This window comes from Hevea brasiliensis, chromosome 1 (assembly GCF_030052815.1).
Source record: "Hevea brasiliensis isolate MT/VB/25A 57/8 chromosome 1, ASM3005281v1, whole genome shotgun sequence".
In the NCBI taxonomy this organism is placed as follows: domain Eukaryota; kingdom Viridiplantae; phylum Streptophyta; class Magnoliopsida; order Malpighiales; family Euphorbiaceae; genus Hevea; species Hevea brasiliensis.
In genome coordinates, this window is record NC_079493.1 from 27,203,472 (window position 1) to 27,229,383 (window position 25,912).

Genomic DNA, 25,912 nt, shown 5'->3' on the forward strand with positions numbered 1-25,912 from the left:
TATCTCTCATGAATCTACTATTATCATAAACTTACTCTGACTGGGTCATCCACTGACGATTGCCAGCAGTGGTATCCTCACCCTTATCTAGTGTAATTATACTATTAAAACTTACCTTTATGTCCTCGTGTCTTGCACCACGTAGGCATGATACTTAAACTCATACTGACAGAAACATAACATTTCTTGGAGTACGTATCCTCATGGCAGACCTCAACATGTCTGCTAACTCTATTTCACATTTCTATGTACTCCACGAAAATCAAGACACTAACTGGGGCACTCTTATATTTCTCAAGTTATAACGCAAAATCTAGAAATAAAGAATTACAGAAAAAGAAAAAACAAAATCCTATACGCCGCATGTGACAACTCTAGGTACAAACTTTCCCATGAACCTAAAGCCTAAGCTCTGATACCACTCTTGTCACGACCCAACCTATGGGCCGGACAGGCACTAGGACCTGAGTCAGCCTAAAGCCTCCGAGGCCCATCGCAAGCCTTACTGTTCCCAAACTCATGACCAAGCCCATAATTTAGGCTCAATATGCATATAAAATAATTTAAATTAAACTATTATAATTTTATTTCGGGCCAACTTAACCTAATAATTATCCGAATCTAAATTAGGGGAGCCCAGCTCGACCCTGTTACATCATTTGTTAATACAAAAACTTAAATTCATGCAGTCCCTGACAGGATTAATGCTACTACTAGTACATGCGGAGTTTTAAATTTCAAATTTAGAGAATAATAATACAATTAAATAATTATTGATAACCTGCGAGAAAAGAAGCAGGTTATTCTGAAAAAGGTCTCCTCCTGTAGCCTGAAAAAATAGGGTGAACAGGAGTGAGCGTTCGACTCAGAGAGTAAAACACTAATTTTAAGTATAATTTCTATAGCTACCTAAAACTAATGCATCCTAAAGTGTGGAATGCAACACTATAAAAATTTTCATACACATCACAGCATAACAATAAAAAGGCAATTTGGGGCACTCACACACCCAACACTGTTCAAACAGTACATATATGGGAGCTGATTCCCTATACAACTCTCTTAATCCAACCTCTGCCAGCAAGTGTCTCTCAAGCCGGACTTTCGCTTAATAAACCAAATGCAGGGTCCCAGCGAGTGTCTCTCAAGCCGTGTCTATCCCGACTTATCTATAAAGGATCAGGTCCAAGCGATTGTCTCTCAAGCCGTGTCTACCCATCCTATCCATATCCAATACCATACCACACGCATGCCAACACACGCACACTGCTCCAAATTACCACAAACAACATCAATGGTAATTCATCAATTAAGAATGCAATATAAAATGTGCCTAGTGTTTAACTACATAGATACATATTTATAAGTGATGCATGGGCATGCCTGAACATATAATAATATTGAAATTATAATTAAAATTAATATTTTACTCACAGTACACCAGAGACGACTGTAGAGGTTGGGTGAAGGAAGATGGTTGACCCTGATCACCTACATAATTTTATTATAGATTTATTAGTGCTAATTCAAATAAAAATAAATTTAAATAGGCAAACATATCCTAATTTATGCTAAAAATTCGGCAGAGTTTCCTCTGCACCTAAGACCTACCCAACCTATAAAAAGATTCAAAGAATACTTGTAAATCTCAATTTCCACAATCACATCTCATCAACATCATATACCCCCTCCTGGGCCCTCCAACACAGTCAATAGTCATAAACTTGAAAAATTACGTTTTAGTCCCTATAATTGACATTTCATAAAAATTCACACAGACAAGCTCTATAAATTCTAAAATTTTACCCCGCGGCCCGTAATAATATTATAAGGCCATTGCAAAAGGAAATATAATTTTCTGATCATCCACGAATATTTTATGAATTTTATTATAAATCGGTATGAGCCGGAAATAAGCAACTTGGAGTTCAAATTTACCTATGCCAATTCTGACACCTGGAACGCGTCTAGAACGTCTGAAAATGCTAGGATTGACTATAATATTGATCATGTTCTGAGACGGGCTACTGGGCAGCCAGATCTGGCTGAAAATGCGATCCTGATGCTAGTGAGCTATTCTCGATCTGATTGTACCTAAATTAAGTCCAAATTGTGTTAATAATTATCATAAAATTATTTTTAAATTTTGGGAATCGAAAAAGTGAGAAAATCTCACCAAGCGATCTGGACCGTCTGCTTATCACCTTTTTCAAACGATGTCCGATCGGAGCAGGACCGGTCCTATCTCGAAGATTTCTCCGTCCTGAGTCCATCGGTGGTCTCGGATTTTTGATCCGACGATCGAATCGCCGGGAAAATGGCTGGAAAGCCACTGCCCAATTTTTCTCTCTCCTCTTTTTCTCTCTTCATTTCTTGCCGGAAACTCCACCATTCCAGGCATGGCTGGTTGAAAAATGGAGCTGGGTTCGTGGGGAGTTGTTGGCAGCTTGGATCACCGGCGTTGGTGGCCGAAATCGACCAGAAAACGGCCCGACTTTCTCTCTCTCTCTCTCTCTCTCTCTCTCTCTCTCTCTTCTTTTTCCTTCCCTTTCTTCTCTCTCTCTCTCTCTTCCTCCTGCTTTCTTTGCCGTGGCTGCCTTGCTCGACGTTGTCTGAGGTGGGAGTCCCACCGTGCCTCGTGCTTGGTCTTTGGTGGTGACCGGAAAGGGAGAGGGAGAAAGTGAGGGGGAGGGGGTGACGCGGGAGAGGATAGAGGGGGCTGCTGCTGCTGTGTTTTTAATTTTTTAATTTTTTTTTATCTTTTATTTACATAGCTAGTCCCTCAACTTCTTAGAGGTTTACAATTAGGTCCAACATTATTTTATTATGTTAAAGTTTAATAAAACTTTAGTAATGATAAAATAAATATAATCTAGGAAAATTTAATTATTTTATTCTCATTTAATAAATTAACTTTAATTAAATTATTTATTATTAATTAATTTATTATAATTATTATCTTTCTTTATTTAAAAATCAATTTAAATAAATCCTATAATATTAATAATATAATATTTCTTTTTCATTTTATTTATAATTTAAAAATTTTGGGTTGTTACAGCAAGTGCAGGATTTTATTCATTGAACTAAATGTTATAGTAGATATCTTCCATCACTTTCTCCTTTCCTGTTGCAGGTTAAAAAACAAATCAAGGCAGGTGAAGGTCATGAATTTGGGATCTTTACAGTTGAAACCCCATTTCATGCTTCAAATGTTCAAGTTCTTGATCCAGTCACTGGGTATGGTCGGAATTAAAGTTTTAATCACCGACATTTAGCAATTTATCTTTCTTTCGTTTTATGTTTGAAGTCAGATTTCAAAACTATGGAGGAAACCTTGCAAAGTGGGAATTAGATATCTAGAAGATGGTCCAAAGTGAGAGTTTGTAGAGGCCAAGGGGCATCTCGGTCTGTAATTTCTCGTCCTGAGATTTTGAAGATTAGGACAACTCCAAGACCTACAGTAGGCATGTTGGGAGGCATGATAGACTTTAGCCTTTAGATGTTTGGCGTAAGCATAGTAGATCTAGTTTATAACCTTGCACGGGTAATGATGAAGGGATATACAACTATCTTTTAATAAATATGAAGCCTAAAATTATTAGTATATTATAAGTATTTGCCTCAAACTGCTTTATTATTTTTTTTTTTTTTTCCCTCTCTTTTGGCAGCTGATCCTAGGTATAGAGAGAATTATGATCCCAAAAACTTGAAGTGTATGGCTCTACTTTCTAGAGAAAATGGACTTGGCTCTACCCAACAACTAGCTCCAGAGTAATAAATTTACTCAAGTTTTATATTTAACTTAAATATTTCATCCTAAATCAACGTGAAATAACATATCTCCTCATGTTCAGATATAAATATTTAGAGCGTAAAATTTACACATGTGAATATATCTATAGGTGGTTTAATATGGAAACGGTATAAACTCTAATGTAATGTAAAGAAAATATATTGAATTTAACTCTAAACAAAGCCACCCAAAAACTAAATCAAGGAGAGTAGGTTTATTCAAACTTTATATTTAGCTTAAGTACTTTACCAATGTGTGACAACAGCTTTGGAAGTTTTTTTTTTTGTTAAGGTAACTTTGAAGAAATCTTGTTCAAGTAAATGGTAACTTGTGAGATGATTGGCACATATATATGTTTTTTAAAATATTGCTGAAATTTTTAAAAGAGATCAAACCTGCTAAAATTTAAACTTTATTTAATATATTGAGAAACAGGTATGTTGGAGTATTAGTCCAATTTTGACTAATAATTTTTTCAAATATGTCATTAACTAGTTCTACTAGCAAATATCACATCACCTGTTTAAGATAATGCATTTTAGAATGCGATTTGATATAGAATTAAGTGATTAAGCTAAATTACTATGTGCCTCATGAGGAGGTTTGTGATTATTTAAATCTTAATTAAATTTAAAAAATTAAAATAGTTGACGAAAGCAAGAGATTAAATAATTTATTTTTAAAAAATATAAGAATTCACTTATAAATAATGTCAAATTTCAAGGACGTCATAATAATTTTTTTCATAGATTAAAGAGGAAGTACATTTCTGCATCCATCATTTAGTATGATAGACTAATTCTTTCAGTGACTGAGTAGATATGTCAAGTCTTCCCTGCGCTAAGCAGGATATTTCCCATGGTGATTCCGCAAGGTTTTGTGAGCCAAACAAATTATCCCTTGAATTATTTGGGAAAATGTCAGTGCACTCATGAATATTTTTTTTTATTCATTGTATCCATAATTTTTTTAAAAAAATTTTGATTTATTATACCCTTTAATTTTTATTTTTATAATCAATAAACATAATTTTTTAAGTTTATCAATAAAAAAATGATTAATATATCATTTGACATATATTTTTTTATTTTATGATGGACTAAATTTGATTATTTATTCAATTATTAATTATTGAGATGAGGAAAAGTGCTTAATATATTATAAAATTAAAAAAATAAAGGTAAAATATGTCAAAATAAAAAAAAATGAATTATAATAGGTCAACAAAAAAAATCATGAGTGTACTAAACTTTTTCCAAATAATTTAGAGGCTAATTATGTATTATGCCATTTTGTAAAATCAGCTGATATTGATATTATTCATTTGCTATTTAGTCCAAATTTGGGAAGGAAAATATCAAATTTTAAGGAGGATAAACTTACGTTTTAATTTTTTTTTTTAGTATTAAAATGTTATTTTCACAAAAGTAAGGGGCCAATTACCCCTTTTAATACACATAGCTCGTTGATTTTTCATGTTTGGGTCGAAAGTAATATTCAGATAAAGTCCTCCTGGGTTGGAAGTAATATTCAGATAAAGTCCTCCTAACAACTTCATGATTCGAACGCTAAATTTGCAAGTAAAATTCACTTGAATATCAATTTCGCGTTACTGATTTAACTACTTATTAATAGATTGACCTATTATTTTTGACATATTTTAAAGATTAATTTATAATTTATTTAAATATTAAGACGATTGAGTTACATAAATTATGTAATACCCTAAATTTCTAAAATTTTTAAAAGCTTTTAATTTTTTTTCACGATTTGAAAGTGTTCAAGATTTATGATTATTTTGAGAAAAATAATTTAATAATTATCTAATTATTATGAGAGAATATATAAAAATAAAATGAAATTGATTTTAGACGACTTAAAATTATTTGGGAAATAATTCTTTGCAAGAGCTTTTAATTTGTAAAATTATATGTTTTAGTAATAAAATATTTTAAACAGGTAGCGGGAGATTCTTGGCTTGCATTTACCCACCACACATGAAAGTATTCTATGACGCAATGGAAAAGAATTTTTATGGACGAGCAATGAAGTCTCATAATCAAGGATGCGATGGCATGAATAAGGCATATATGCAAGTTGGATATATATATATATATATATATATATATATATATATATATATATAACTTAATTAATAATTAAAAAGAGAAGTGTTTATATTATGATAAAAAAAATTCATTCATTTTAATTATTTCGTAAGAAGAACGAAAGACAAAAATAAAGAATTTATTTAATTTCAAATAATAATGTACGAAAACTTACCTCATATTTGGAATTGTATTAAAAAAATTATTTTAAAGAAATTTATGAAAAATTCAAAAAAAAAGTAATTACTCTTGTCTCACACACACACATATATATATAATAAGCAAAGATTATTATTAAAATGCAAGTTGGATATATTGTTGGCAAAGAGAAATAGAACTCCAATACTTGAGAGAAAACCTTATATTTGTTCTAAACAGATACAGATACGAGAGTTTATTAGAAAATACTAACATAAAAGAATAAAAGAAAAAAGAGAAGCAATCTAAAGGTAGTCACAGTACCGGTGAGAAACTCACTGTGACCAAAAAAAAAAAAAAAAGAGATATGAAAGAGAGAGGTGAGAAGAGGAGAGGAGGAAAGAGATTACTTTTTGATTTATTGTTGGTGTTGTTATTGCATATTAATTTTATATAAATAACAAAATTAATGTTACTATAAAATTTTTACTATTAATATTAATAAATTTAAAATTGGCAAAATACTAAAAAATTTTTTACCTGCCCAGACTAAAAAAATCCCTCTTAAAGATTTTCGTTGTTTTGGATGTAATGGTAAAGTCTATTTATGGATTTGATAACTCCAATTAATTTTCTATGATGTTTTATATAGGCTGGTTTTCAAAGTATTTTGTAAATGGAAGAAAAATTATGCAAATTAAATATAAAAGGCAGATTAATTGAATTAAATATGTTAAGATTAGACTGTATTCTTAGGATCCGCAAGTAAATATGATCAGTCTAGGAAAAATTGCATATCTTGTTTATTAAAAAGAAAGATATATATATTTTTGCTAGTTAAAAAATTTTAGATTACGAAGCAAGTGAGTGGAATTGATTATATGGAAATCCTGTTAATTGATGCTTGATATAATATTACTTTAATTATTTTACAGCATTGTCATGATCATATATAACTTGATTATATATAAACTCAACAAATTAAATGTTGATATGCAGTGTAAATGCATCCTTGCCAGGTTGAAATCCAATCCATGATTTTCAAAATAAAGTTTGGTCACACACCCATCATCATAGTATCAGTGTCTGTATTCATCTCTTGTCATAGTTAATTATTACATACATTACGAGAACACTGAAAATTAAAATTATCTTAGAAAAGAAAATCAATTATATATATAACAAATGTATTTAATAATTTCCCTATAATCGTCTACTTAAAAAATATTTTCTTGCCACCTTCTATTTCTAAGAGGATTTTTTTTATTTTTTATTTTATTTATAGTTGGTTGTAATCTTTACTTGCAATGCTATACTTGCAATTAAAAAAAATTAAAAGTAGACTGCAATGTTGCCGGCGTGGCGCAGGCACTCTAGTTGGATGAGATTTGTTGAAGAGCAGCAATAGTCTGAGAGATTCTTGCAGTCCACGTAGCTGCATTTAATGTTTGAAAAACCGGTGTTTCTTCTCATTGCACCATGAATGATGCTATAGACCAATATTTTCAAACACGTCTTTATTTTAAGTCAATGAAGATAAAATTTAAGGGTTTAAAATATAATCGAAGTCAAATTGAAATTCAGTCAATATATTATCTAATTACCTGTCTAATGTAAATGACTCTATTCAATATAAATTAAATCATTTATAAAAGAAGAATTCAAATGATTTGAACCAAAAACTTTAATTTAAAACTAAATTATTTTTGCTTATAAGCTAAGAATGAATTTAACATTTATTCTAAATAAAAATCAATGACATTCATTTAAATGGGTAATCAAGTAGTTGTTATTAGGACTGAGCATGATTAATTTGATTTACTTTAATTATAGTTCCAGTTTTATTTCGATTTCAATTTTTACTTTCAAAATTATAATATTTATAACTTGAAAATACCAATAAAAATTAAACTAAAGATAAACAATCCATAATGAGATATAATATTCCCATATCCAAAATATAAGATAAATCAAATCCTCTAGCATCAATAATTAAGGATAATATTAAAATTTCAAGAGGGCTCTGACTTCTTTTTAATTAATCATTTTAATTTATTTTATTAAATATATAACACATATAATTTATTAATCTTAAAAAATACTTATAAATATAGTATTTAACTATTTATAATCCATACATGCCTAAGACTAATTAATTATAATGAAGTAAATGACATGTTACATGTATGTATAACTTAAAATTTCTCAAAAAATCTCTAGATTCATTTTAGTTGATTAACTTGAATTTATTTTATTAATTATATGGCACATATAATTTATTAATTTTAAAAATTATTTATAATTTTATTATTTAATTCATTAAAGTTTATACACTCCTAAAACCATAATAATTTGTTACATATATTAAGCTATAATAAAATCAATTGCAAAAACACATATATAATCTTTAATTATAAATATATTATATAATGTACTCTTAGCTTGTCTTTATTAATTATGTAATTTTTAATAAGAAAGTACATATATAATCAAAGATTATATAATGAGTACTAGTGCATTGATACATTTATATTTAAGGATTATAAGAAAATTTAATACATTTATGATTAAAATTGTTAAGAAAAGTTAAAGGAATGAATACATAATTATAATTATAATTGTAATTATCTATATACACATTATCATTTTCGTTAAATATAAATACCAATGTATATGCAATTAATCATATTGAAATTTTATAATATATTTAAAATATAATGAAAATTCTCTATTTTATCGAAATTTTTTATTAAGTTCACTTATTTTGAAAAATACATTAACAAATTTCTATATTTTTATTTCATTTATTTTTTAGTTCCTCCATTTGATTTAGTTCAAGTTTTCTATTACTAAATATATTTAAAAGAGAGAAATAATCAAAAGAACTAAAGACTTAATTGGGATTGAAAATCTATTAATATATCTTTAATTATATCCATAATTATTTAAAAAAAAAAATTTAAAACACCTTTTTGAAAAAGGATGAGATTAGTACAATAAATGTACATATAGTAATTAATTTATACTTTTTAGGGTATCAATAAGGTCATAAAAAAGTAATTTATTTCTTATTTTACAACAAATACTAAATAATGTATTTTTTTAAATAGAGAAAAAAATTAATTTTATTAAATTAAAGAGATTAAATAATAATTTTGTTTACCATTAATTATTTTATATATATATATATATATATATATATATATATATATATATATATATATATATATATATGCTAATAAAATAAAATTATATGTTTAAGTGGATAAAGAAATTGTTCAATTAAACTAGTCCACAATCATATTCAGGACATTAAACCACTTGAATTTTGTGGCAGTCAATGTTTAAATGATAACAACTAGGCTATGCACGTGTCTGACTTTCAAACTGAACTCAAGAATTAAATTAAATACTATAGAAATTAAATTTAATTAAATTTATTTTATTATTATAATTTAATTTTTTATTAAAATTGATATTTAAATAAAATCAAATCCAATCAAATTAAAAATTTAAATTTTAAATTAAGACTCCTTTTATTTTGTGAAAAATATTTTCCTTTATATTTTTTAATATTTGAAATATTTAAGAAAATTGATAAATAAAAAATATTTTTTAATTAAAAAAAATTGAGTCATTTTTTAAGAAAATAAAATAAAATTATTTTTTTAATTTTAATAGTCTTATTAAAAACGTGAAAACATTTACGCATACATAATATAAATGCGCACAAATAATTTAACATTGTAAACCAAATAGTAAAAAATATTTTCATAAAAAATATTTATTTAAAAAATAATTTTTATAAAAATATCATATATAAATTATTTTTTAAGAAGTAAATAGAGTCTAAATAATAATTTAAAAAAAAAAAAATCAAAATTGGACTTGCAATGTTACCGGTGTGGCGCAGGCACTCTAGTTGAATGAGATTTGTTGAAGAGCAGCAATAGTCTGCAAGAAATTCTTGCAATCCACGTAGCTGCATTTAATGTTTGAAAAACAGTGGGAGGTGTCTGTTGACGTAGTGGCTAGTAAGCAGTTGCTTCTTATTGCACCGTGGATGATGCTATGGGCCAATATTTTCAAACACATCTTTATTTTAAGTCAATGAAGATAAAATTTAAGGCTTTAAAATATAATTGAAGTCAAATTGAAATTCAGTCAATATATTATCTAATTGCCAGTCTAATATGAATGACTCTATTCAATATAAATATTTCAAAAAAAATCTAAGAGAAGATATATATTCAAACACTTGAATTTGAAGATATATTGATTGACTTCTACGGTCCCATCATTGGTTTCAGATCAATCTCTTAGAAATTGATGGATAGACTTTGTGTCTGATTATTAAAAATTGATTAATAACAGATTAAAAATAAATTAATCAGAATTAGTGACGGATTTGTGATAAACTAATAATGGGATTTGAGAAAAACAATGAAAATGATTAATGGATTAGAAATAGCAGTAGATTAAGGATGGATTTAGCGATAAATTCATTTTTTATTTTAAAAAATTAGTGACAATAATTTTGCTGATGAATTTTATTTGTCATTAATTCATTGGTAATATCTTTAGCAATGGATTATAGAATTTATATTTTTAATTTATAATGAAACGAATTTATATAAAAGTTTTTTATTCAACATATTCAATATATGTCTAAAATTATATTTTATTTTATTATAATTAATTAAATAACAAACACAAAATTAATATCTATAAAATTGTATTCAATATAAATTAACAACTATGATATTTTTGTATTTAAATAACTTAAATAAAGTAAAAAAGATATTGTATTTTATTTTAGAAAAAATGATAATTATATTTTTAGATAAAACTTTTCTAATTAACATTATATATTATAAGTAAAAAAATGAAATTCCTAAAAAATATAATAATTTATTGATTCATATTCAAGAATCTATTATTTAATAAGAGTGAGATAGTTTAATGAATAGAGTATCTGAAATTAAATTTTTCATAAAAATTAATATTTTAATTTAAAATTATCATAATTTATAAATTGAATTAAATTTCATTTGAAATCCTATCCCTATCTATATAACAATCTAATGGATAACTCAAATTATTGGAGTTTTACATTAAAAAATAAAAAAATATATATAACAAGAAAGAATCAAATTAATTTGATTTTAGTCATTTTGGTAAAAGTAATTATAAACTCAAATAATTAAACCATGTCAATAATTTTCTGTTAATCAATATATAATCTAAAATGACTCAATTTAAACCCATAAAATAAAAATTCCAAACAATCGAACTCGAATCCACTTAATCCAAATGATCAAAGACAAGATGAGTTCGTTGCTTTTCTCTGATCATTGCCTGTGGTCTGCATATGTGATTGGTCATCTTCTTTCGTATCATGTAATTTGCTGATTTTGTTGATTGATTACTGGGACATTGTTGTTCTGAATTTTATTTTTGTTATTTTGTGTAGGAATCTTGACCGTTCACTTGTCTTTCTTATTAGGAGTTTTCATCACTTAGTACGCCATATCTTAGTTTAGTCAAATATGGAGAAGGTATACCGACTTGAATTTAGTCAAATATGCTCATACTAAATTTTTGTTATTTTTAAAAAATTTTAATAAAATTGATTTTGCTTATAAAAAGAAAATTAAATCTAGAATTAATATTTTATATTTTATGCTTGCCCATTGGAGGACAACGTGGCTTCTTTATGTAGCCATGTGGCTAAATCAGCAATGATAGTTCACTTAAATTGGTGATTTTAAAATGACTTATAATTTTTTTTTAATTTAAATGATTTAAAAATTAAACATTTAATTAAGAGCATTTAATCGCTTGAATTATTTGACCGACGTGAATTTTATATGAAAGTTAGAATTTTCATTAAATTTAAAATTTGAATCCAAAATATCACAATTTCTAAATTGATTTTAGTAACTCTAATCAATCAATCTGTAATTTAAAATAATGCAATTTGAATCCATTAAAAAAAATTCAAATAATTATACTCAAATCCACTTAATCTAATCCATTTGCCAATTGCCACCTTTATCTGGCACTCAATCTATTAAGTCTAAATCCACTTTGACCTAATTTAATAATTTAATATAAATAAGATGTAAGATTCATATATTAAATATATTAATTTCACATATTCATATTTTAAATTCATAATAAATTAAATTTAAATAAAAATTTCACATAAATACTTTTTTTTCCTTGTTCTTTTCTAAGCCTCTAAACAATACAAAAAAGATATTAAAACCAATGCTAAAAGGTTTTAGGTTATATTTGTTGGGGCGTAATGTAATACAATGTAATTAATTATATACTGCAATCAAAGTTATAATGTAATATAATGTAATTGTCATTATATTCTTATGTTTGGTTGCAAAATAAAAATATAAATAATATAATGTAATGATAATTTTGATTTTAATATTTAATTTATTTATAGTGTTAATAATAAGTAATAGTGATTAGTAGTCAAGTTGTACTGGTGGCTAAATGGTGATGGTGGTGGTAGTAACGGCAATGGTTAGGTGATGCATGCATTTTATATCATCATTTAGGTATAATTTTTGCACATAATTTACCCTTGTTCATAGCTATTACTATAGATATTAGCATATATTTAGTCAATTTTATAATTTTACACTTCTTAGTTTAATTTTTGAAATTTATTTGTTTTGTAGGTTAAATTTGGAGAAATTTGATGTATTTTGATCAGAGCAGCCATTTGGAAGAAATTAGAGTTGAATTGCAAAAATTTTGAAGTTGAGATTAAAGAGGCCGAAAGTGACACAACCTACAACACAGCTTGTATCACAGGTTGTGTCGATTGTCGAATATGCAGATTTTTCAGGCGTGAGTTTCACAACCTGCGACACAACCCGCGACACAACCGATTCAGCTTGTGTCGTTTTTACTGAAAATGGCTGACGTGGCATTTTCGTTCCTCTGATTTAATACCTCACTTTCTCTGAAATCTTCTACCTTTTTACCCATTCTAGGGTAGATCTTTGAACCATATAAAAGCTCCTTTATCTATTTCTTTCCATAAGGAGAAAGAGAGAGAGATTTTTGGCAAGAAAGAAGGAGAGGAAGAGGAGCACGGGAATCATTTTGCAGCAGCAGCAGAGGACATTTCTGCAACTCTCCAGCAGCTGATACTTCATCATTCTACTGGGTTTTTCTATTCCTTAGCTTAGATTTTCATTATTTCTTCATTTCTATACTTGGGTTTGTCTTGAAACCATGATTTGTGAGTAGATATTTGAGATTCTAGAGATGGGTTTGTAAATATTGTTTTGTATTGTGGTTTTGAACTGATTTAGTCATTTAAATGAGATTTGTTGTATTTTGATTTATTGCTTGTGAGCTTGTTGCCTTGCTTGATGAATGGGCCCTCATTAAGTTAAGTTTTAATCCTTGATAGATGGACTGAAAAGTGAATGTTTGGGATAGATAATCTTGCAATAAACTTAGTTTTCTTGGTGTTAGAGATAAGCTAAGAGGATTAAGGGGACTTTCCAAAATCAATTAGAGCTTTAACTGGGTTTTTGTTAGGTTTGAAATACCGTGAAAACAGAGTTTGATTTAATGAATACCAATTTTGAAATGCTTGAAAGAGGTTTCAAAGAACTAAGAATTGATTTCCCTCAAAATTGAAATTCTCATATGTTTGGCTAAATTGGAGATAAACCACATGCAAATAATATTGAAAATTCTATCTCTAGAATCACTTTAATTTTTATTGAATTTAGATTTAATTCCTCCCAATTTCATAATTAGCAATTTCAATTTAAATTTTGGTAATCTAGAACAATTAATTTAGTTAATTGTTTGATTTAGTTTAAATTCCTCAAATACCAATTTTAATTTTAAATTTTATTTTTAATATCTTTAAATTTTGCCATTCTAATTAGCTTATCCTTTTATTTCCAATTTAAGCACAATTCCCTGTGGGAATGATATTATTTTTAAAACTATACTACTGTGACCCGTGCACTTGTGGAAGTACATACCATTAGGTGGTGGCGATCGCATTACCAATGTGAGGTAATGGTAGTGGTAGTGATAAAGTAAGCTATTGGTGGTGGTAGTGACTAAATGATGGTAGAAGTGATAATGACAAAGCGGAGATAGTAGTGATCAAGTGGTGGTGATAGTAGCGGTAGTGACAATGATGACTGGATAGTAGTGATAGTTGCAATGTTAACAATAAATGAAAAAAAATCAAAACAATATCTATTTTTATATGTAATGATTATTATATTACTTTAAACATAATTGATTACATTATATAATTATCATTTCATTACATCAATTTATTTTATAATCAAATAATATAATCAAATATGTAATGTAATCACAATTACATTAAAAATTTGATTACGTTATACCAAACATAGCCTTATTTCTTTTGATACAAATGGCTACAATACTCAAATTCTACACCTCGCAGTCTCTTACACTTCTGAGCTAAAGCTCATTATTATGGTAAATAGTTTTTATTAAGGTGCATACAGACATGGTATTTTTCTATTATACGAGTGGATATTTAACTGGTAAAAGCAGTAAAGGTGTTTTCTTGCAAGTTACAAGACCAGGTGCCTCTTCCATGCTAATATCTTCCTCCTTCATGTTATAAGGCAACTTCCAATCAAAATGAAACAAAAGGTTTGCAAGTGCAAGATCCACCGTAGCCAGTCCCATAGCCATGCCAGGACAACCTCTCCTGCCAGCACCAAATGGTAACAACTCGAAATTCTGCCCAGTGAAGTCAATGTGACTGTCCATAAACCTTTCAGGATAAAACTCTTCTGGGTTTTTCCAAATCGTAGGATCTCTTCCAATTGCAAACACGTTGATTTGGATGAGGGTTTTGGGAGGAATCACATAACCATTGATGTTGATTTCGGACATAGCTTCTCTTATTAATAGTCCTGTTGGATGCAGTCTATAAGTTTCTTTCAATACCATTCTTAGGTATTGAAGCTTCTCAATGTCACTTTCAGAGACTTTTCCTTTCTCTCCAATACAAGTTCTGATTTCTTCTTGCACTTTTCTCATAACTCTAGGGTGTCTAGCCAGCTCTGTCATGACCCAAATCATAGTTGTTGTTCCAGTGTCAACTCCTCCTATAAATATGTTCTAATATTACAAAAAAAAAAAAAAATTATATACAGGATCAGCTAAATCAAGGTTAAAGAAATTTATTTGCAAAAATGAAATGAATATTGTTTAAATACTTAATTTCATTATGCACTTGTTGGGATATTCAATCTAACTCATTTTCAACTCTTTTATTCAAATTAACTAAAAATTTTCAATTTAAATTCAATTTAGCTAAAAAGTTAAAATTTTTCAACCAAATTTCTTTATTTCTTAATTTAGATGAAAAATCAAAAAGTTCCATTACTTTCGTTTTTGCTAAATTTCTTGATTTAGCCCTAAAATCAAGAAGTTCAATTCTTTGATTTTTCTCGATTTTTAGGCTAAATTGAGTTTAAATTAAAAATTTTAAACTAATTTAAATGGGTTAAATTAAAGATCCTCATGAAATGAGCATTAAGCATTGTCTACTTATTTTTTTTTCCTTTTTAAAGATTATATATTAGTGACTAGATAATTATATATGTTTCTCCCTCCTTATAATATGAAGAGTGTGTCTCACATTAATGTAAAAAATGATGCATGTGCAAGAGTACATTTATTAATCTCTCCTTTATAATGTTTTGTCGGAAAGGTTATATAAAAATCACAGAATATATATTCCGCTAATCATAATAAAATTATCAAAATTTTCAAAGCTTACCATGAGAATTGCTTTAATGTGATCCTTGGTGAATTGAAAATCATCAGCTTCGGTTTGAGATCTCTCAACCTCTAGCAGTAAAACATCAATAAAATCTTCAGGTCCGGCCTCTTCCTTTCCCTTTTTAATATGATCATCTATAACCTTTTCATAGAAAGCATCAAATTCTTCAAAGTTTCTTTCAAGCCTTCCATGGAGACCTGCGAGTCTATCAATAATCCAGCCAACGTAAGGAAAGAAGTCAGCTGCAGAGAAGGTCCCAAGCCTGTCTACGCAATCATGGATCACTTCTTGGAATCTTTCATGCCTGAATCCTCTCTCTTTAAAACTCCTCCCAAAAGCTGCTCTGCAAATTATGTTTGCAGTCAAGGCCATAAACTTCTCACTTAGATCAACAGGAGTGGCAGAGGAAGCAGATTTGGAGACAAAGTCAACGAGTGCAGTAACCTCTTCTTCTCTAACATATTTAAATGACTGCACTCTCTTGGCACTGAAGAGCTCAAGAACGCAAATCTTTCGCATCTTCCTCCAGTAATCTCCATACGGGGAGAAACCTACATCAATATAGTTGTAGGATAGTATTCTAGTACCATCCGAGACAGGTCTACTGCAAGTGCAAAGATCATGGGTTTTCAAGACCTCCTTAGCTGCCTCTGCAGAGGAGACGACAACTGAAGGTACAAAACCAAGTTTTATAAACATCACAGGGCCATGTTTCTTGGAGAGTTGGCATAGAGACTGATGAGGTAATGCCCTAAGTTGATGCAAGTTGCCTATGATTGGAAGCCCTGGAGGGCCTGGTGGAAGGTGCTTGCTCTGTCTCTTATCCTGAAATTTTCTCTTCAAGATAAAGAATAATGGGAAGAGCACAAGAAGAAGTGACCACATATCGACGGAAGGAAAAGCCATCGGGGTTTGCAAGTGTCGGCCAGTGGTGTTTGTAGCCAAGAGGCAATGGGCAAGCAGATGCCTAAATTTAAATATAGGTGCCTTCTCCCTTTACAGTTCCCTAAACTCAAAGGCATTGCCTCCACTAGATGATATCCGTTGAATACAATACTAATAAATCTTGGACGTTGATGTTCGGAAACGACAAATTTTTGGCGGTAAATTATACAATTCACTAGGAGAGGGAAAATTTTTACTCAATGCCATAAATTTAAAATACAAAACATGTAGATTTATATATTTATAATTAAATTATATTATTTTAAATTTAAAATAAATTGAGTTTGAATAAAAAAAATTCAGAAGAGAGGATCGTATGTTCTTTTATTCATGTTATGAAAAGATTTATATTTATGTAAATATAAACAACACTATTTTTTATTTTTGACATATATATCTCTGTGATAAAAATATTGTAGTGATTATAAAAAGCACATAGATAATTAAAGTGAATAAAAAAATATAAATATTTTATATGTTATTATAAATATAAAAATAAATAATAAAATATAAAAGTATAAAAGCGAATAATATATATATATACTTTTCATGAAATAATAAAAGTAAACAACGTTTTAAATTTATGAAAAGGAAGTAACATTAATTGGTCAATGTTCCAAATTTCTAAAGATAAGGTAAGATAAGATGGGGCCTGTCCGGACAAAGAAGAAAAGAATGATAGGGAATTTTAGAATGCAACATATGGATCAATATTTTTTATAGTGGGTTTTATGTGAATTTATCATGATTAACTATTAAAATTTATTTGTTATATATACCACAGTTATATTAATAAATTTTTAGCCTAAACGGTGTTTGATATAAGTAATTCAACACTTTTATTTTTTAAGTAAAGTTGAGTGTTTGATTTTTATGAATGAAAAAGATATACATTAGATGCGTTTTACCCTTTAGTGGATCAATATAGTGCGTACAAAATTAGTTCTAGTCCATTGAGCTAAAATACCTGTGAAATACATAAAAAATTTTATAGTAATAAAATAAATTTTTAATATATAAAAATTTACTTTTCAAAAATTAGTTTCAAACTATAAATACATTTTTTTCATAATTTTATGAAATTTCTTAAAAAAGTATATATATCTCAATATTATGAAATTTATAAAGGACATTAATTAAATAGTGTAAATATTTTTTAAAAATAAATTACCTATTATTTTATGTAAAAAATTAATATAAAAGTATATTATTTAATGAAAAATTAAATGTAAATGTTTCTAGTCGTGTAAAAAAAATAAAATTTGAAATCCTTCTACTTAAGGTATCCACTGTATCACTAAGACAATTAATTTTTGTTAAAGAACCCTTTGAATTAATTCTTTTGTCTTAGCTTTATTTATTTATTTATTTTCCTTTTAGGATATTTATTTGGTGTTTGTGACCTTTGCATCAGTTAAGGTGTTTTTCAAAATGTTTGTCACTCTGATTTTACAATTACACAGAAATAAATGAATAATTTGATTTCTTATTCATATCCATAAGGTGACAAGAATTCAAACCCAAATTTTTTTTTTCCTATGATGGCTCTCATTTAAGGGGGTGAATGTTTAACTTATAGTGTATTTTCTTAAACTCCTTTCTCCTATTAATATAATAATTATTATTAAATCTTAATTTTCAATTATTTAAAGTCCGTTATTTATCATTTAACTTTCTTTGAAACTAATTTCATGTTAATATTTCAAAATTTTGAAATTTTTTAATAATATTTTCATACACCTGATTTTAGTTTATTTTTTTACCAATAACCTATCACAGTTTCACACACATTTAATACTTTAAGTTAGACATGATCAAATCAGTATATCTTATTATTATTAATTAAAATTAATAATATAATATTAAAGTAATAAAATAATAATAATAAACTATTTATTAAAAAAAATAAACTTAAAACTTAAATAATTAAATAAAATTAATTAACTACTAATTAAATATAATATATTAATTGAATTAAGGCCAAACTGAACCGAAATAACTAAAATTTTTATAATATAAAATCTAACTGAACTGAACCTATTGAATTTTAAAATCCAACCGAATCTATTAAATTTTAAAATCAAACCGATTGAACTGAATTAATTGAGTACTGTTTGATTTTTCAATTTGAACAAGAATCTACTCCTCTATATATATATAATTAACAATAAGGGCTTAATTTCTTCTTTATGAATTTGAACAAGCCACATTTCATCTTACGTAGCTTTTGAGTTTTGTGCCAATTGATTAATGGTCAAAGTCACATGAAAGAAAAAGTCACATACACTCTTCATTCCATAAAAATGGGGTTGTTTTTATTTTTCACCTGTAGTAAATTGTAAGTTATTTTATCTTTGAAATAATGATTTATTTTTATATTATTATTATATTTCTATTTAATATAATTTTTTAATTTCAAAAAAAATTAATAAAATGAATTATTTAATTTTTAAAAAAGTAATATGAATAAAATTATATATTAAAAAATAAATAAAATTTATTATTTTGATTAACACTTACTCAAGTTTCACTTATCAAACTTCTTCGTGGAAGACATAATTTTTTTTAAAGAATTCGCCATGAAATATCTAATCCATTCATAATATCATGAAAAATAAATACAAATTTTTACTACTACTTATTATTAATAATAGGTATGAAAAGATATCTAAAAATATTAAATTTAGATATTTATATCCCATCGAAATAAAGAATTATTGCAAAGAATTATTGCATAAGTTGTGACGCAATTCTTATCAATCAATCAAATTAATAATTAAAATTTGTGATTTTTATAGTTATTGACCAAGAAAAATAAAAGAAAACTCATTTCATTCTTTTAAATCAAAATAAAATTTAAATTTAATAATTATACTTTTTAATCAACTAAAGTAGTTTACTAAAATAGTCAACTAGTGACATTAGTAAATCACTTAAAGTAATTTGATTATAATTTATTTATTATTTTAATTATATTTTTTAAATTATTTGAAAATAAAAAGCTTATTTTTATGAAAAAGAAGAAAATAGTCTCTACCTTTGAATTTTGTGCCAATTGTTTTAAATGATCAAAGACAAATGAAAGAGAATATGATAGTATCATATTTATTTAAAATTAACAGCAGATATTCAAAGAAATGAATCAAGCGTATCCCTGTTTTTCTTGTCTCTTAAGAAATTGTGTATTTAATATAAAAATAATTTTATATTATTTGACAATTATTAAATTAAATATTTTTATTAAAATATAAAATAAATATGTAAATTAAATATAAAAATGTAATTTAATATTTATTAAATTTATTTTCATATATAAAGTAAAATTTAAAATAGTCACATCACGTAAATAATCTTTTAATACTAAGAAAAATATGTATATTCTTTTCCCTCGGTGTCGGTCTTAAAAAGGCAGAACAAATATCTCTTGCCTGAGCTCAGCACCAATTGATATTCAAACTTTGTCTAACTCTGAAAATCAATGAAAATGAAAAGTCAAAAACATTAAAGATAGAGACAGCTTTAATTTTCAGTAGAAAAACCTATTATTTGCTGGAAAAAAAAAAAGAAAATATATCTTCTTGATGTGAGATTTCTAATTGAAGAAAAAAAAAAGAACAAATTATAAGTTATAGTATTTCAAAATTGCTGGAAATTATATGATAAATTTAAAATAATTGCATTCTTTAACTTTTGTTTTATTAATGAAATAGTAATTTATATTTAATTTAATTTTTCATTAATTATAAATTAAATGAGTAAAATAACTTTAATTTTATTTTTAATTTGAAATAATTACGTCCCTCAAATTTTGTGAGGTTAACAAAATGATGATTGCATCCAATTTTAAATTTAAATAATTATATATTTTATATTTAAAATGTAATATATACTTATATTTTATAAACTGAGAGAGCATTTTATTGACAAAACAAAATTTGAGGGGCATATAGTTATTTCAAATTGAAAGTAAATGGACTAATTTATTGTTTTTGGTAAATATGAAATGTAACAACCCAAAAATAAATAAATAAATAAATAAAATTTTGGACCTAATGATAAACCCCTAAAAAGTTGAGGGACTAATAATGTAATTTAAAAAAAAAAAAAACTCAGAAATTGAAAAAAAAAAAACGCAACTCTCTTTCTCTTTCTCCCCGACTCTCCTCTTCCTTCCGTTTTCTTCTTGACCACCCTAGCGGCAACCACGGCGAGAATCAAAGAGAGAGAGAGAGAGAGAGAGAGAGAGACGGCGAGGACCATCGAAGGCCGTTTATGGCCATCTCCGACGACGGGAAGACAGGGGACACCGGCAGCGAGCTTCTGGCAGCACTGGGTTCCTTGTCTGACCAAGACTCGCCGGTTTTAATGGAGTTTCCGGCAAGAAACGAAGAGAGAGAAAGAGGAGAGAGAAAGTAATGGCAGTGGCTTTCCGGCCACTTTTCCAGCGATCCGACTGTCATATCGGAAATTCGAGGCCACCAATGGACTCAGGACAATGAGATCTTCAAGATAGGACCGGTCCCGCTCCGATCGGATACTATTTGAAAATGCGACAATCGGACGGTCCAGATCGCTTGGGGAGATTTTTGAACTTTTTTTATTTTCAAAATTTAAAAATAATTTTATAATAATTATTAACACAATTTGGACTTAATTTAGGTGCAATCGGATCGAAGATAGCTCGGGATTGCGTTTAACATAGTTAATATTACAGTCAATCCTAGCATTTGTGTCAAAATTGGCATAGGTAAACCCGAACTCCAAGTTGCTCATTTTCGGCTAATACCGATTTAGAATAAAATTCATAAAATATTCGTGTATGATCAGAATATTATAATTTCTTTTGCATTAGCTTAGTAATATTGCTAAGGACCGCGGGGCAAAGTTTTAGAATTTTTTTAAAGCTCATATGGGTAGTTTTTGCAAAATGAGTTAATTATAAGGACTAAACTGTAAATTTTCACATTATGATTGTTGATTGTTTGATGAGCCCAGGAGGGGCCTTGTGATATGATTGTGTGATTGGCGGATATAGAAGTATATTTTGAAACCTTTTGCAGGTTAGGTAGGTCCTAGGTATAGGGGAGATTCTGCCAGATTTTCGGCATGAATTAGGCTGTCTGTTGCCTCTTTAGAGTTTTATCTTAACTTAGTACTAATAAATTTATAATTTAATTATTAGGTGATCAAGGTCAGCTATTTTTCTGCATCCAGCAGCCATAATAGTCATCGGTGTACTGTGAGTAAAATATTAATTTTAATTATAATTTCGATATTATTATATGTTCAAGCATGCCCATGCATCACTAATAAATATGTATTTATGTAGTTAAATACTAGGCAAATTTTTATGTTGCATTCATAATTGTTAAAGTGCCATGGATGTTATTGTGGTAATTTGGAGTAGTGTGCGTGAGTTAGCGTGCACGTGGTATGATGTTGGCTATGGGAGATCTTCAGGACCCGGTCCTTTGGGGTAGACACGGCTTAAATTCTTCGCTGGGACCCCGATTTGGTTTATTAAGCGAAAGTCCGACTTGAGTTCTTCGCTGGCACATTAAGAGGGTTGTATAAGGGATCAGCTCCCATATATGTATTGTTTGACCTTATCGGGTGTGTGAGTGCTCCAAATTGCCTTTTTGATGCGATTTGTATGAAATTTATGATGATGTTGCATTTCACTTTACAGGGTGCATTAGCTTTAGATAGCTATAGAGATTATGGTTAAAATTGATATTTTACTCTCTGAGTCGAACGCTCTCTCCTATTCACCATATTTTTCCAGGCTACAGGAGGAGACATTTTTCAGAATAACCTGTCCCTTTCCTCGCAGGTTATGACAAGATTACTTAATTATATTATTATTCTCTAAATTTGTAATTTAGGACTCCGCATGTACTAGTAGTAGTATTAATCATGTTAGGGACTGCATGAATTTAAGTTTTTATATTAATAAATGAAAATTTTTTATGAGTTTTAAATAGTTTGTAAATGATGTAATTTTAGTTAAATAAAATTATAACAGTTTAATTTAAATTATTTTATATGCATATTGGGCCTAAATTGTGGGCCTAGTCATGGGTTGAGGAATAGTTAGGCTTACTACGGGCCTCGGGGGCTTTAGGCTGGCCTAGGTCCCAGTGCCAGTCCGGCCCATAGGTTGGGTCGTGACATGAAAGATTAGCTTGTAATTTACCCTTATAAATTTTAGAGTGGAAATTATATAATTACATTATAAATTATAAAAAAATTATTATAAATTGAAAAATTCTAATATAATACTGTAATATACACATAATAACTTTAAAAAAATATCTTGAATAATAATTTTTTATGTGGACTAATTATTATACAATTATGCAAATTATTTTAAACATAATTGTTTTAATAATTAGTCCACATAATATATTTTTTTATTTGCATAATAACATAAAAAAATTTGCATAATTATTTTTATTATTAAGATATAATACTGTAATATACACATAAGAGTTATTGTGTGTTTTTATTATGTGTTTCAATAATTTTTTTTAAGTTAAAAGAATTAATTTTTTTTACTGATTATATTTTAAATTTATAATAATTTTTCTAAAAAAATTAATTTTTAAACTTAAAAAAATTATTTTAAAAAGAATATAAATCAGGTTGAAATTTGTAAAATTCAATTAAAATTTTCTTTTCATATGATATATTAAAAAACAAACATTAATTTGATTTGATTCAGTTGAATTTTTATACTGTTTTGGTATCAAATTGGGTGTTTGATTCTTGAACAATATTAAATGTTTTTTAATAGAATATAATTACACATCAAGGCTCCGTTTGTTTCACGAAAAATATTTTTTTGGAAAATATTTTCTGCATTTTTTGATGTTTGAAGCACTCAAAAAAATTGATCAACGGAAAATATTTTCCTAGTCAAAGAGAAAACTAAGTCATTTTTAAGGAAAATAATTTTCATTTTTTAAAAGAGAATGTCATTTTTCATTTTCTAAATTTTGATAATCTTATTAAAATGTAAATACACTTATACATATATTAAATAAATACATATCATCAATTTAAAAAAATAAATTTTTATCCATCAAAATCACATATTAATTAATAAATCAAACATTACCTATTTCAGTTACCGAAACCTATAAGCAAAGAAAACTTACACAAGACAATTGTATTCAAAGAGAGAATGAGTGATTATTTTATTTCAGTTAATAAAATACTTCAATTTTAATTTTGATTAAAAAAAATCTCTTTAACTTGTAATAGTAGATTTTTAAATTTTAAATATTATTTTAAAATTTAAAATTTAATATTATTATTATTATTTTAGATAGTTAAATTTTAATTAATAATTGTAATAAATTTAGTTTAAATAAAATAATTTTATTGATAATAATTATTAATTATTTTACAATTATATAAGAAAAAAAAGGATAAAATGGTAATTTTATTTTTTTAATTTAAAAACTTGCTATCACATATCAAGTGAACTTTTTTTCGAAATAAAACTAAAATTTAAAAATTTTATTTTAAAATTATATCAATTTTAACAGAATCTTTATTTCCATATAAGCCACTCGCACACCCTATCCATAACCGATGTGAGATCCTGAAGAACTAGCTCACGGGACACGTGCGACCCACTTGCGGACCTCAATCCGCAGTCCACACTGGACTTAAGACTCTCTTGCATTTTCACTTCGATTCCATTTTCTTTTTTACATAGATATTAGACGCACAAACAGCTCAGTAATGGGAATGGACATCTGATAATTTTAACAGAGTTCTTGTTCCCATATAAGTCACTCACATACTCTATCCACAACCGATATGAGATTCTAAATTACTGATCAAATTAGATTTTACTTTTTTATATATATAGTTTTAAATTTTTTTATAAAATATAATTTAACTATCAATTTAAATTATTTTAATATTTTATAATTTCATAAAAAAAAGAATCATTATCTATATCTATATTAATTTGTATTATTTATTTAATTATAATTATTGGTTTGATTATTAACTAAAGATTCCAATATAGTAAAATAAATTCAGTTTGGCACAATTTGTTGAGGAACTTTCTTGGTGAGCAAAGAAATTTTCTTTTAAAATAATCTTATGCTCATTTCAATCTATGGAGCATCCTCATCAAACTCAACGACTCCACATACCAGTACTCTTTTAGTTTTTACACTGCAGAGTTTGTTACCCTTTGAATTGAGCTTTACACTGAACTAGGGGTGAGCAGATTTCGGTTTAAAATGAAAAACCGAACCGAACAGAGTCAATTCGATTTAAATAGTTCGATTTTAAATTTTAATCAGTTCGGTTCGGTTTTATATTATAAAAATTTCAGTTATTTCGGTTCGGTTCTATTTTGAAGAAAAAAATCGGTTAAACCGAATCGAATCGAACCGAATAGTAATTTTATATATTCAAATGGAACCAAATCGAATCGAACTGATTTTTGAATTGATTTGTTTTTATGGGGAATTTATGAATTATATTTAATTTTATATATAAATTGTTTAATTGCATTGATTAATGCTTATTAGGTTCAAACCAAAGTCAAAATTAGATCTAATAACTTAAAAATTAAGTCTAAATTAAAAAATAATCAAAAATCAAAATCGATCGGTTTGAACCGAACCGAACAGAAATAGAGGGGTTCGGTTCGATTGGATTTTTCATCCATTTCGGTTCGGTTCGGTTTCTAAAATATGTAATTTAATTTTTATAATTTAATTCAGTTCGATTCGGTTTGGTTCGGTTTGAACCGAATGCTCACCCCTACACTGAACCCAGTTATATATTTTAATTAATAATCAACATAAAAACATATATTTTTATGAATAATTTATATTTTAAAGTTAATTTTATAAAATATTTAAATTCTATTTATTTAAAATATAATATGCAAAATTTATAAATATAATTTAGGAGTGTATGGATGAGTAGATATGGTCACAGGATATAGAGATGTGAGGTTTTGGTTTCAGCTCAGGGTTTATCTAGGAACTAGAACCGAATTAAAATTTTGATACGGTTTCGATTTGATTCTTTATTGTTTTAGTTCCAATTTGATTCAATACT

General features: G+C 27.3%; 1 protein-coding gene across 1 annotated transcript; it reads right to left on the reverse strand.

Annotated features, from left to right (window-relative positions):
• Positions 1–14,416: 14,416 nt before the first annotated feature.
• Positions 14,417–16,937, reverse strand: LOC110655072 (cytochrome P450 71B36). The gene is made up of 2 exons (XM_021811248.2): positions 15,869–16,937; positions 14,417–15,204 (listed from the first exon to the last, which is right to left on the reverse strand). Exons 1-2 carry the CDS (start codon positions 16,775–16,777, stop codon positions 14,596–14,598), a joined length of 1,518 nt encoding a protein of 505 aa, XP_021666940.2. The 5' UTR covers positions 16,778–16,937; the 3' UTR covers positions 14,417–14,595.
• Between the last annotated feature and the right edge of the window lie 8,975 nt (positions 16,938–25,912).

What these genes read in the sequence shown, in the direction of transcription:
- LOC110655072 (XM_021811248.2), bottom strand. Translation starts at nt 16,777, where the DNA reads ATGGCTTTTCCTTCCGTCGATATGTGGTCACTTCTTCTTGTGCTCTTC. An exon ending in ACATTAAAGCAATTCTCATG is followed by an intron (nt 15,205 to 15,868) that starts GTAAGCTTTGAA and finishes TTGTAATATTAG; the next exon opens with AACATATTTATAGGAGGAGT.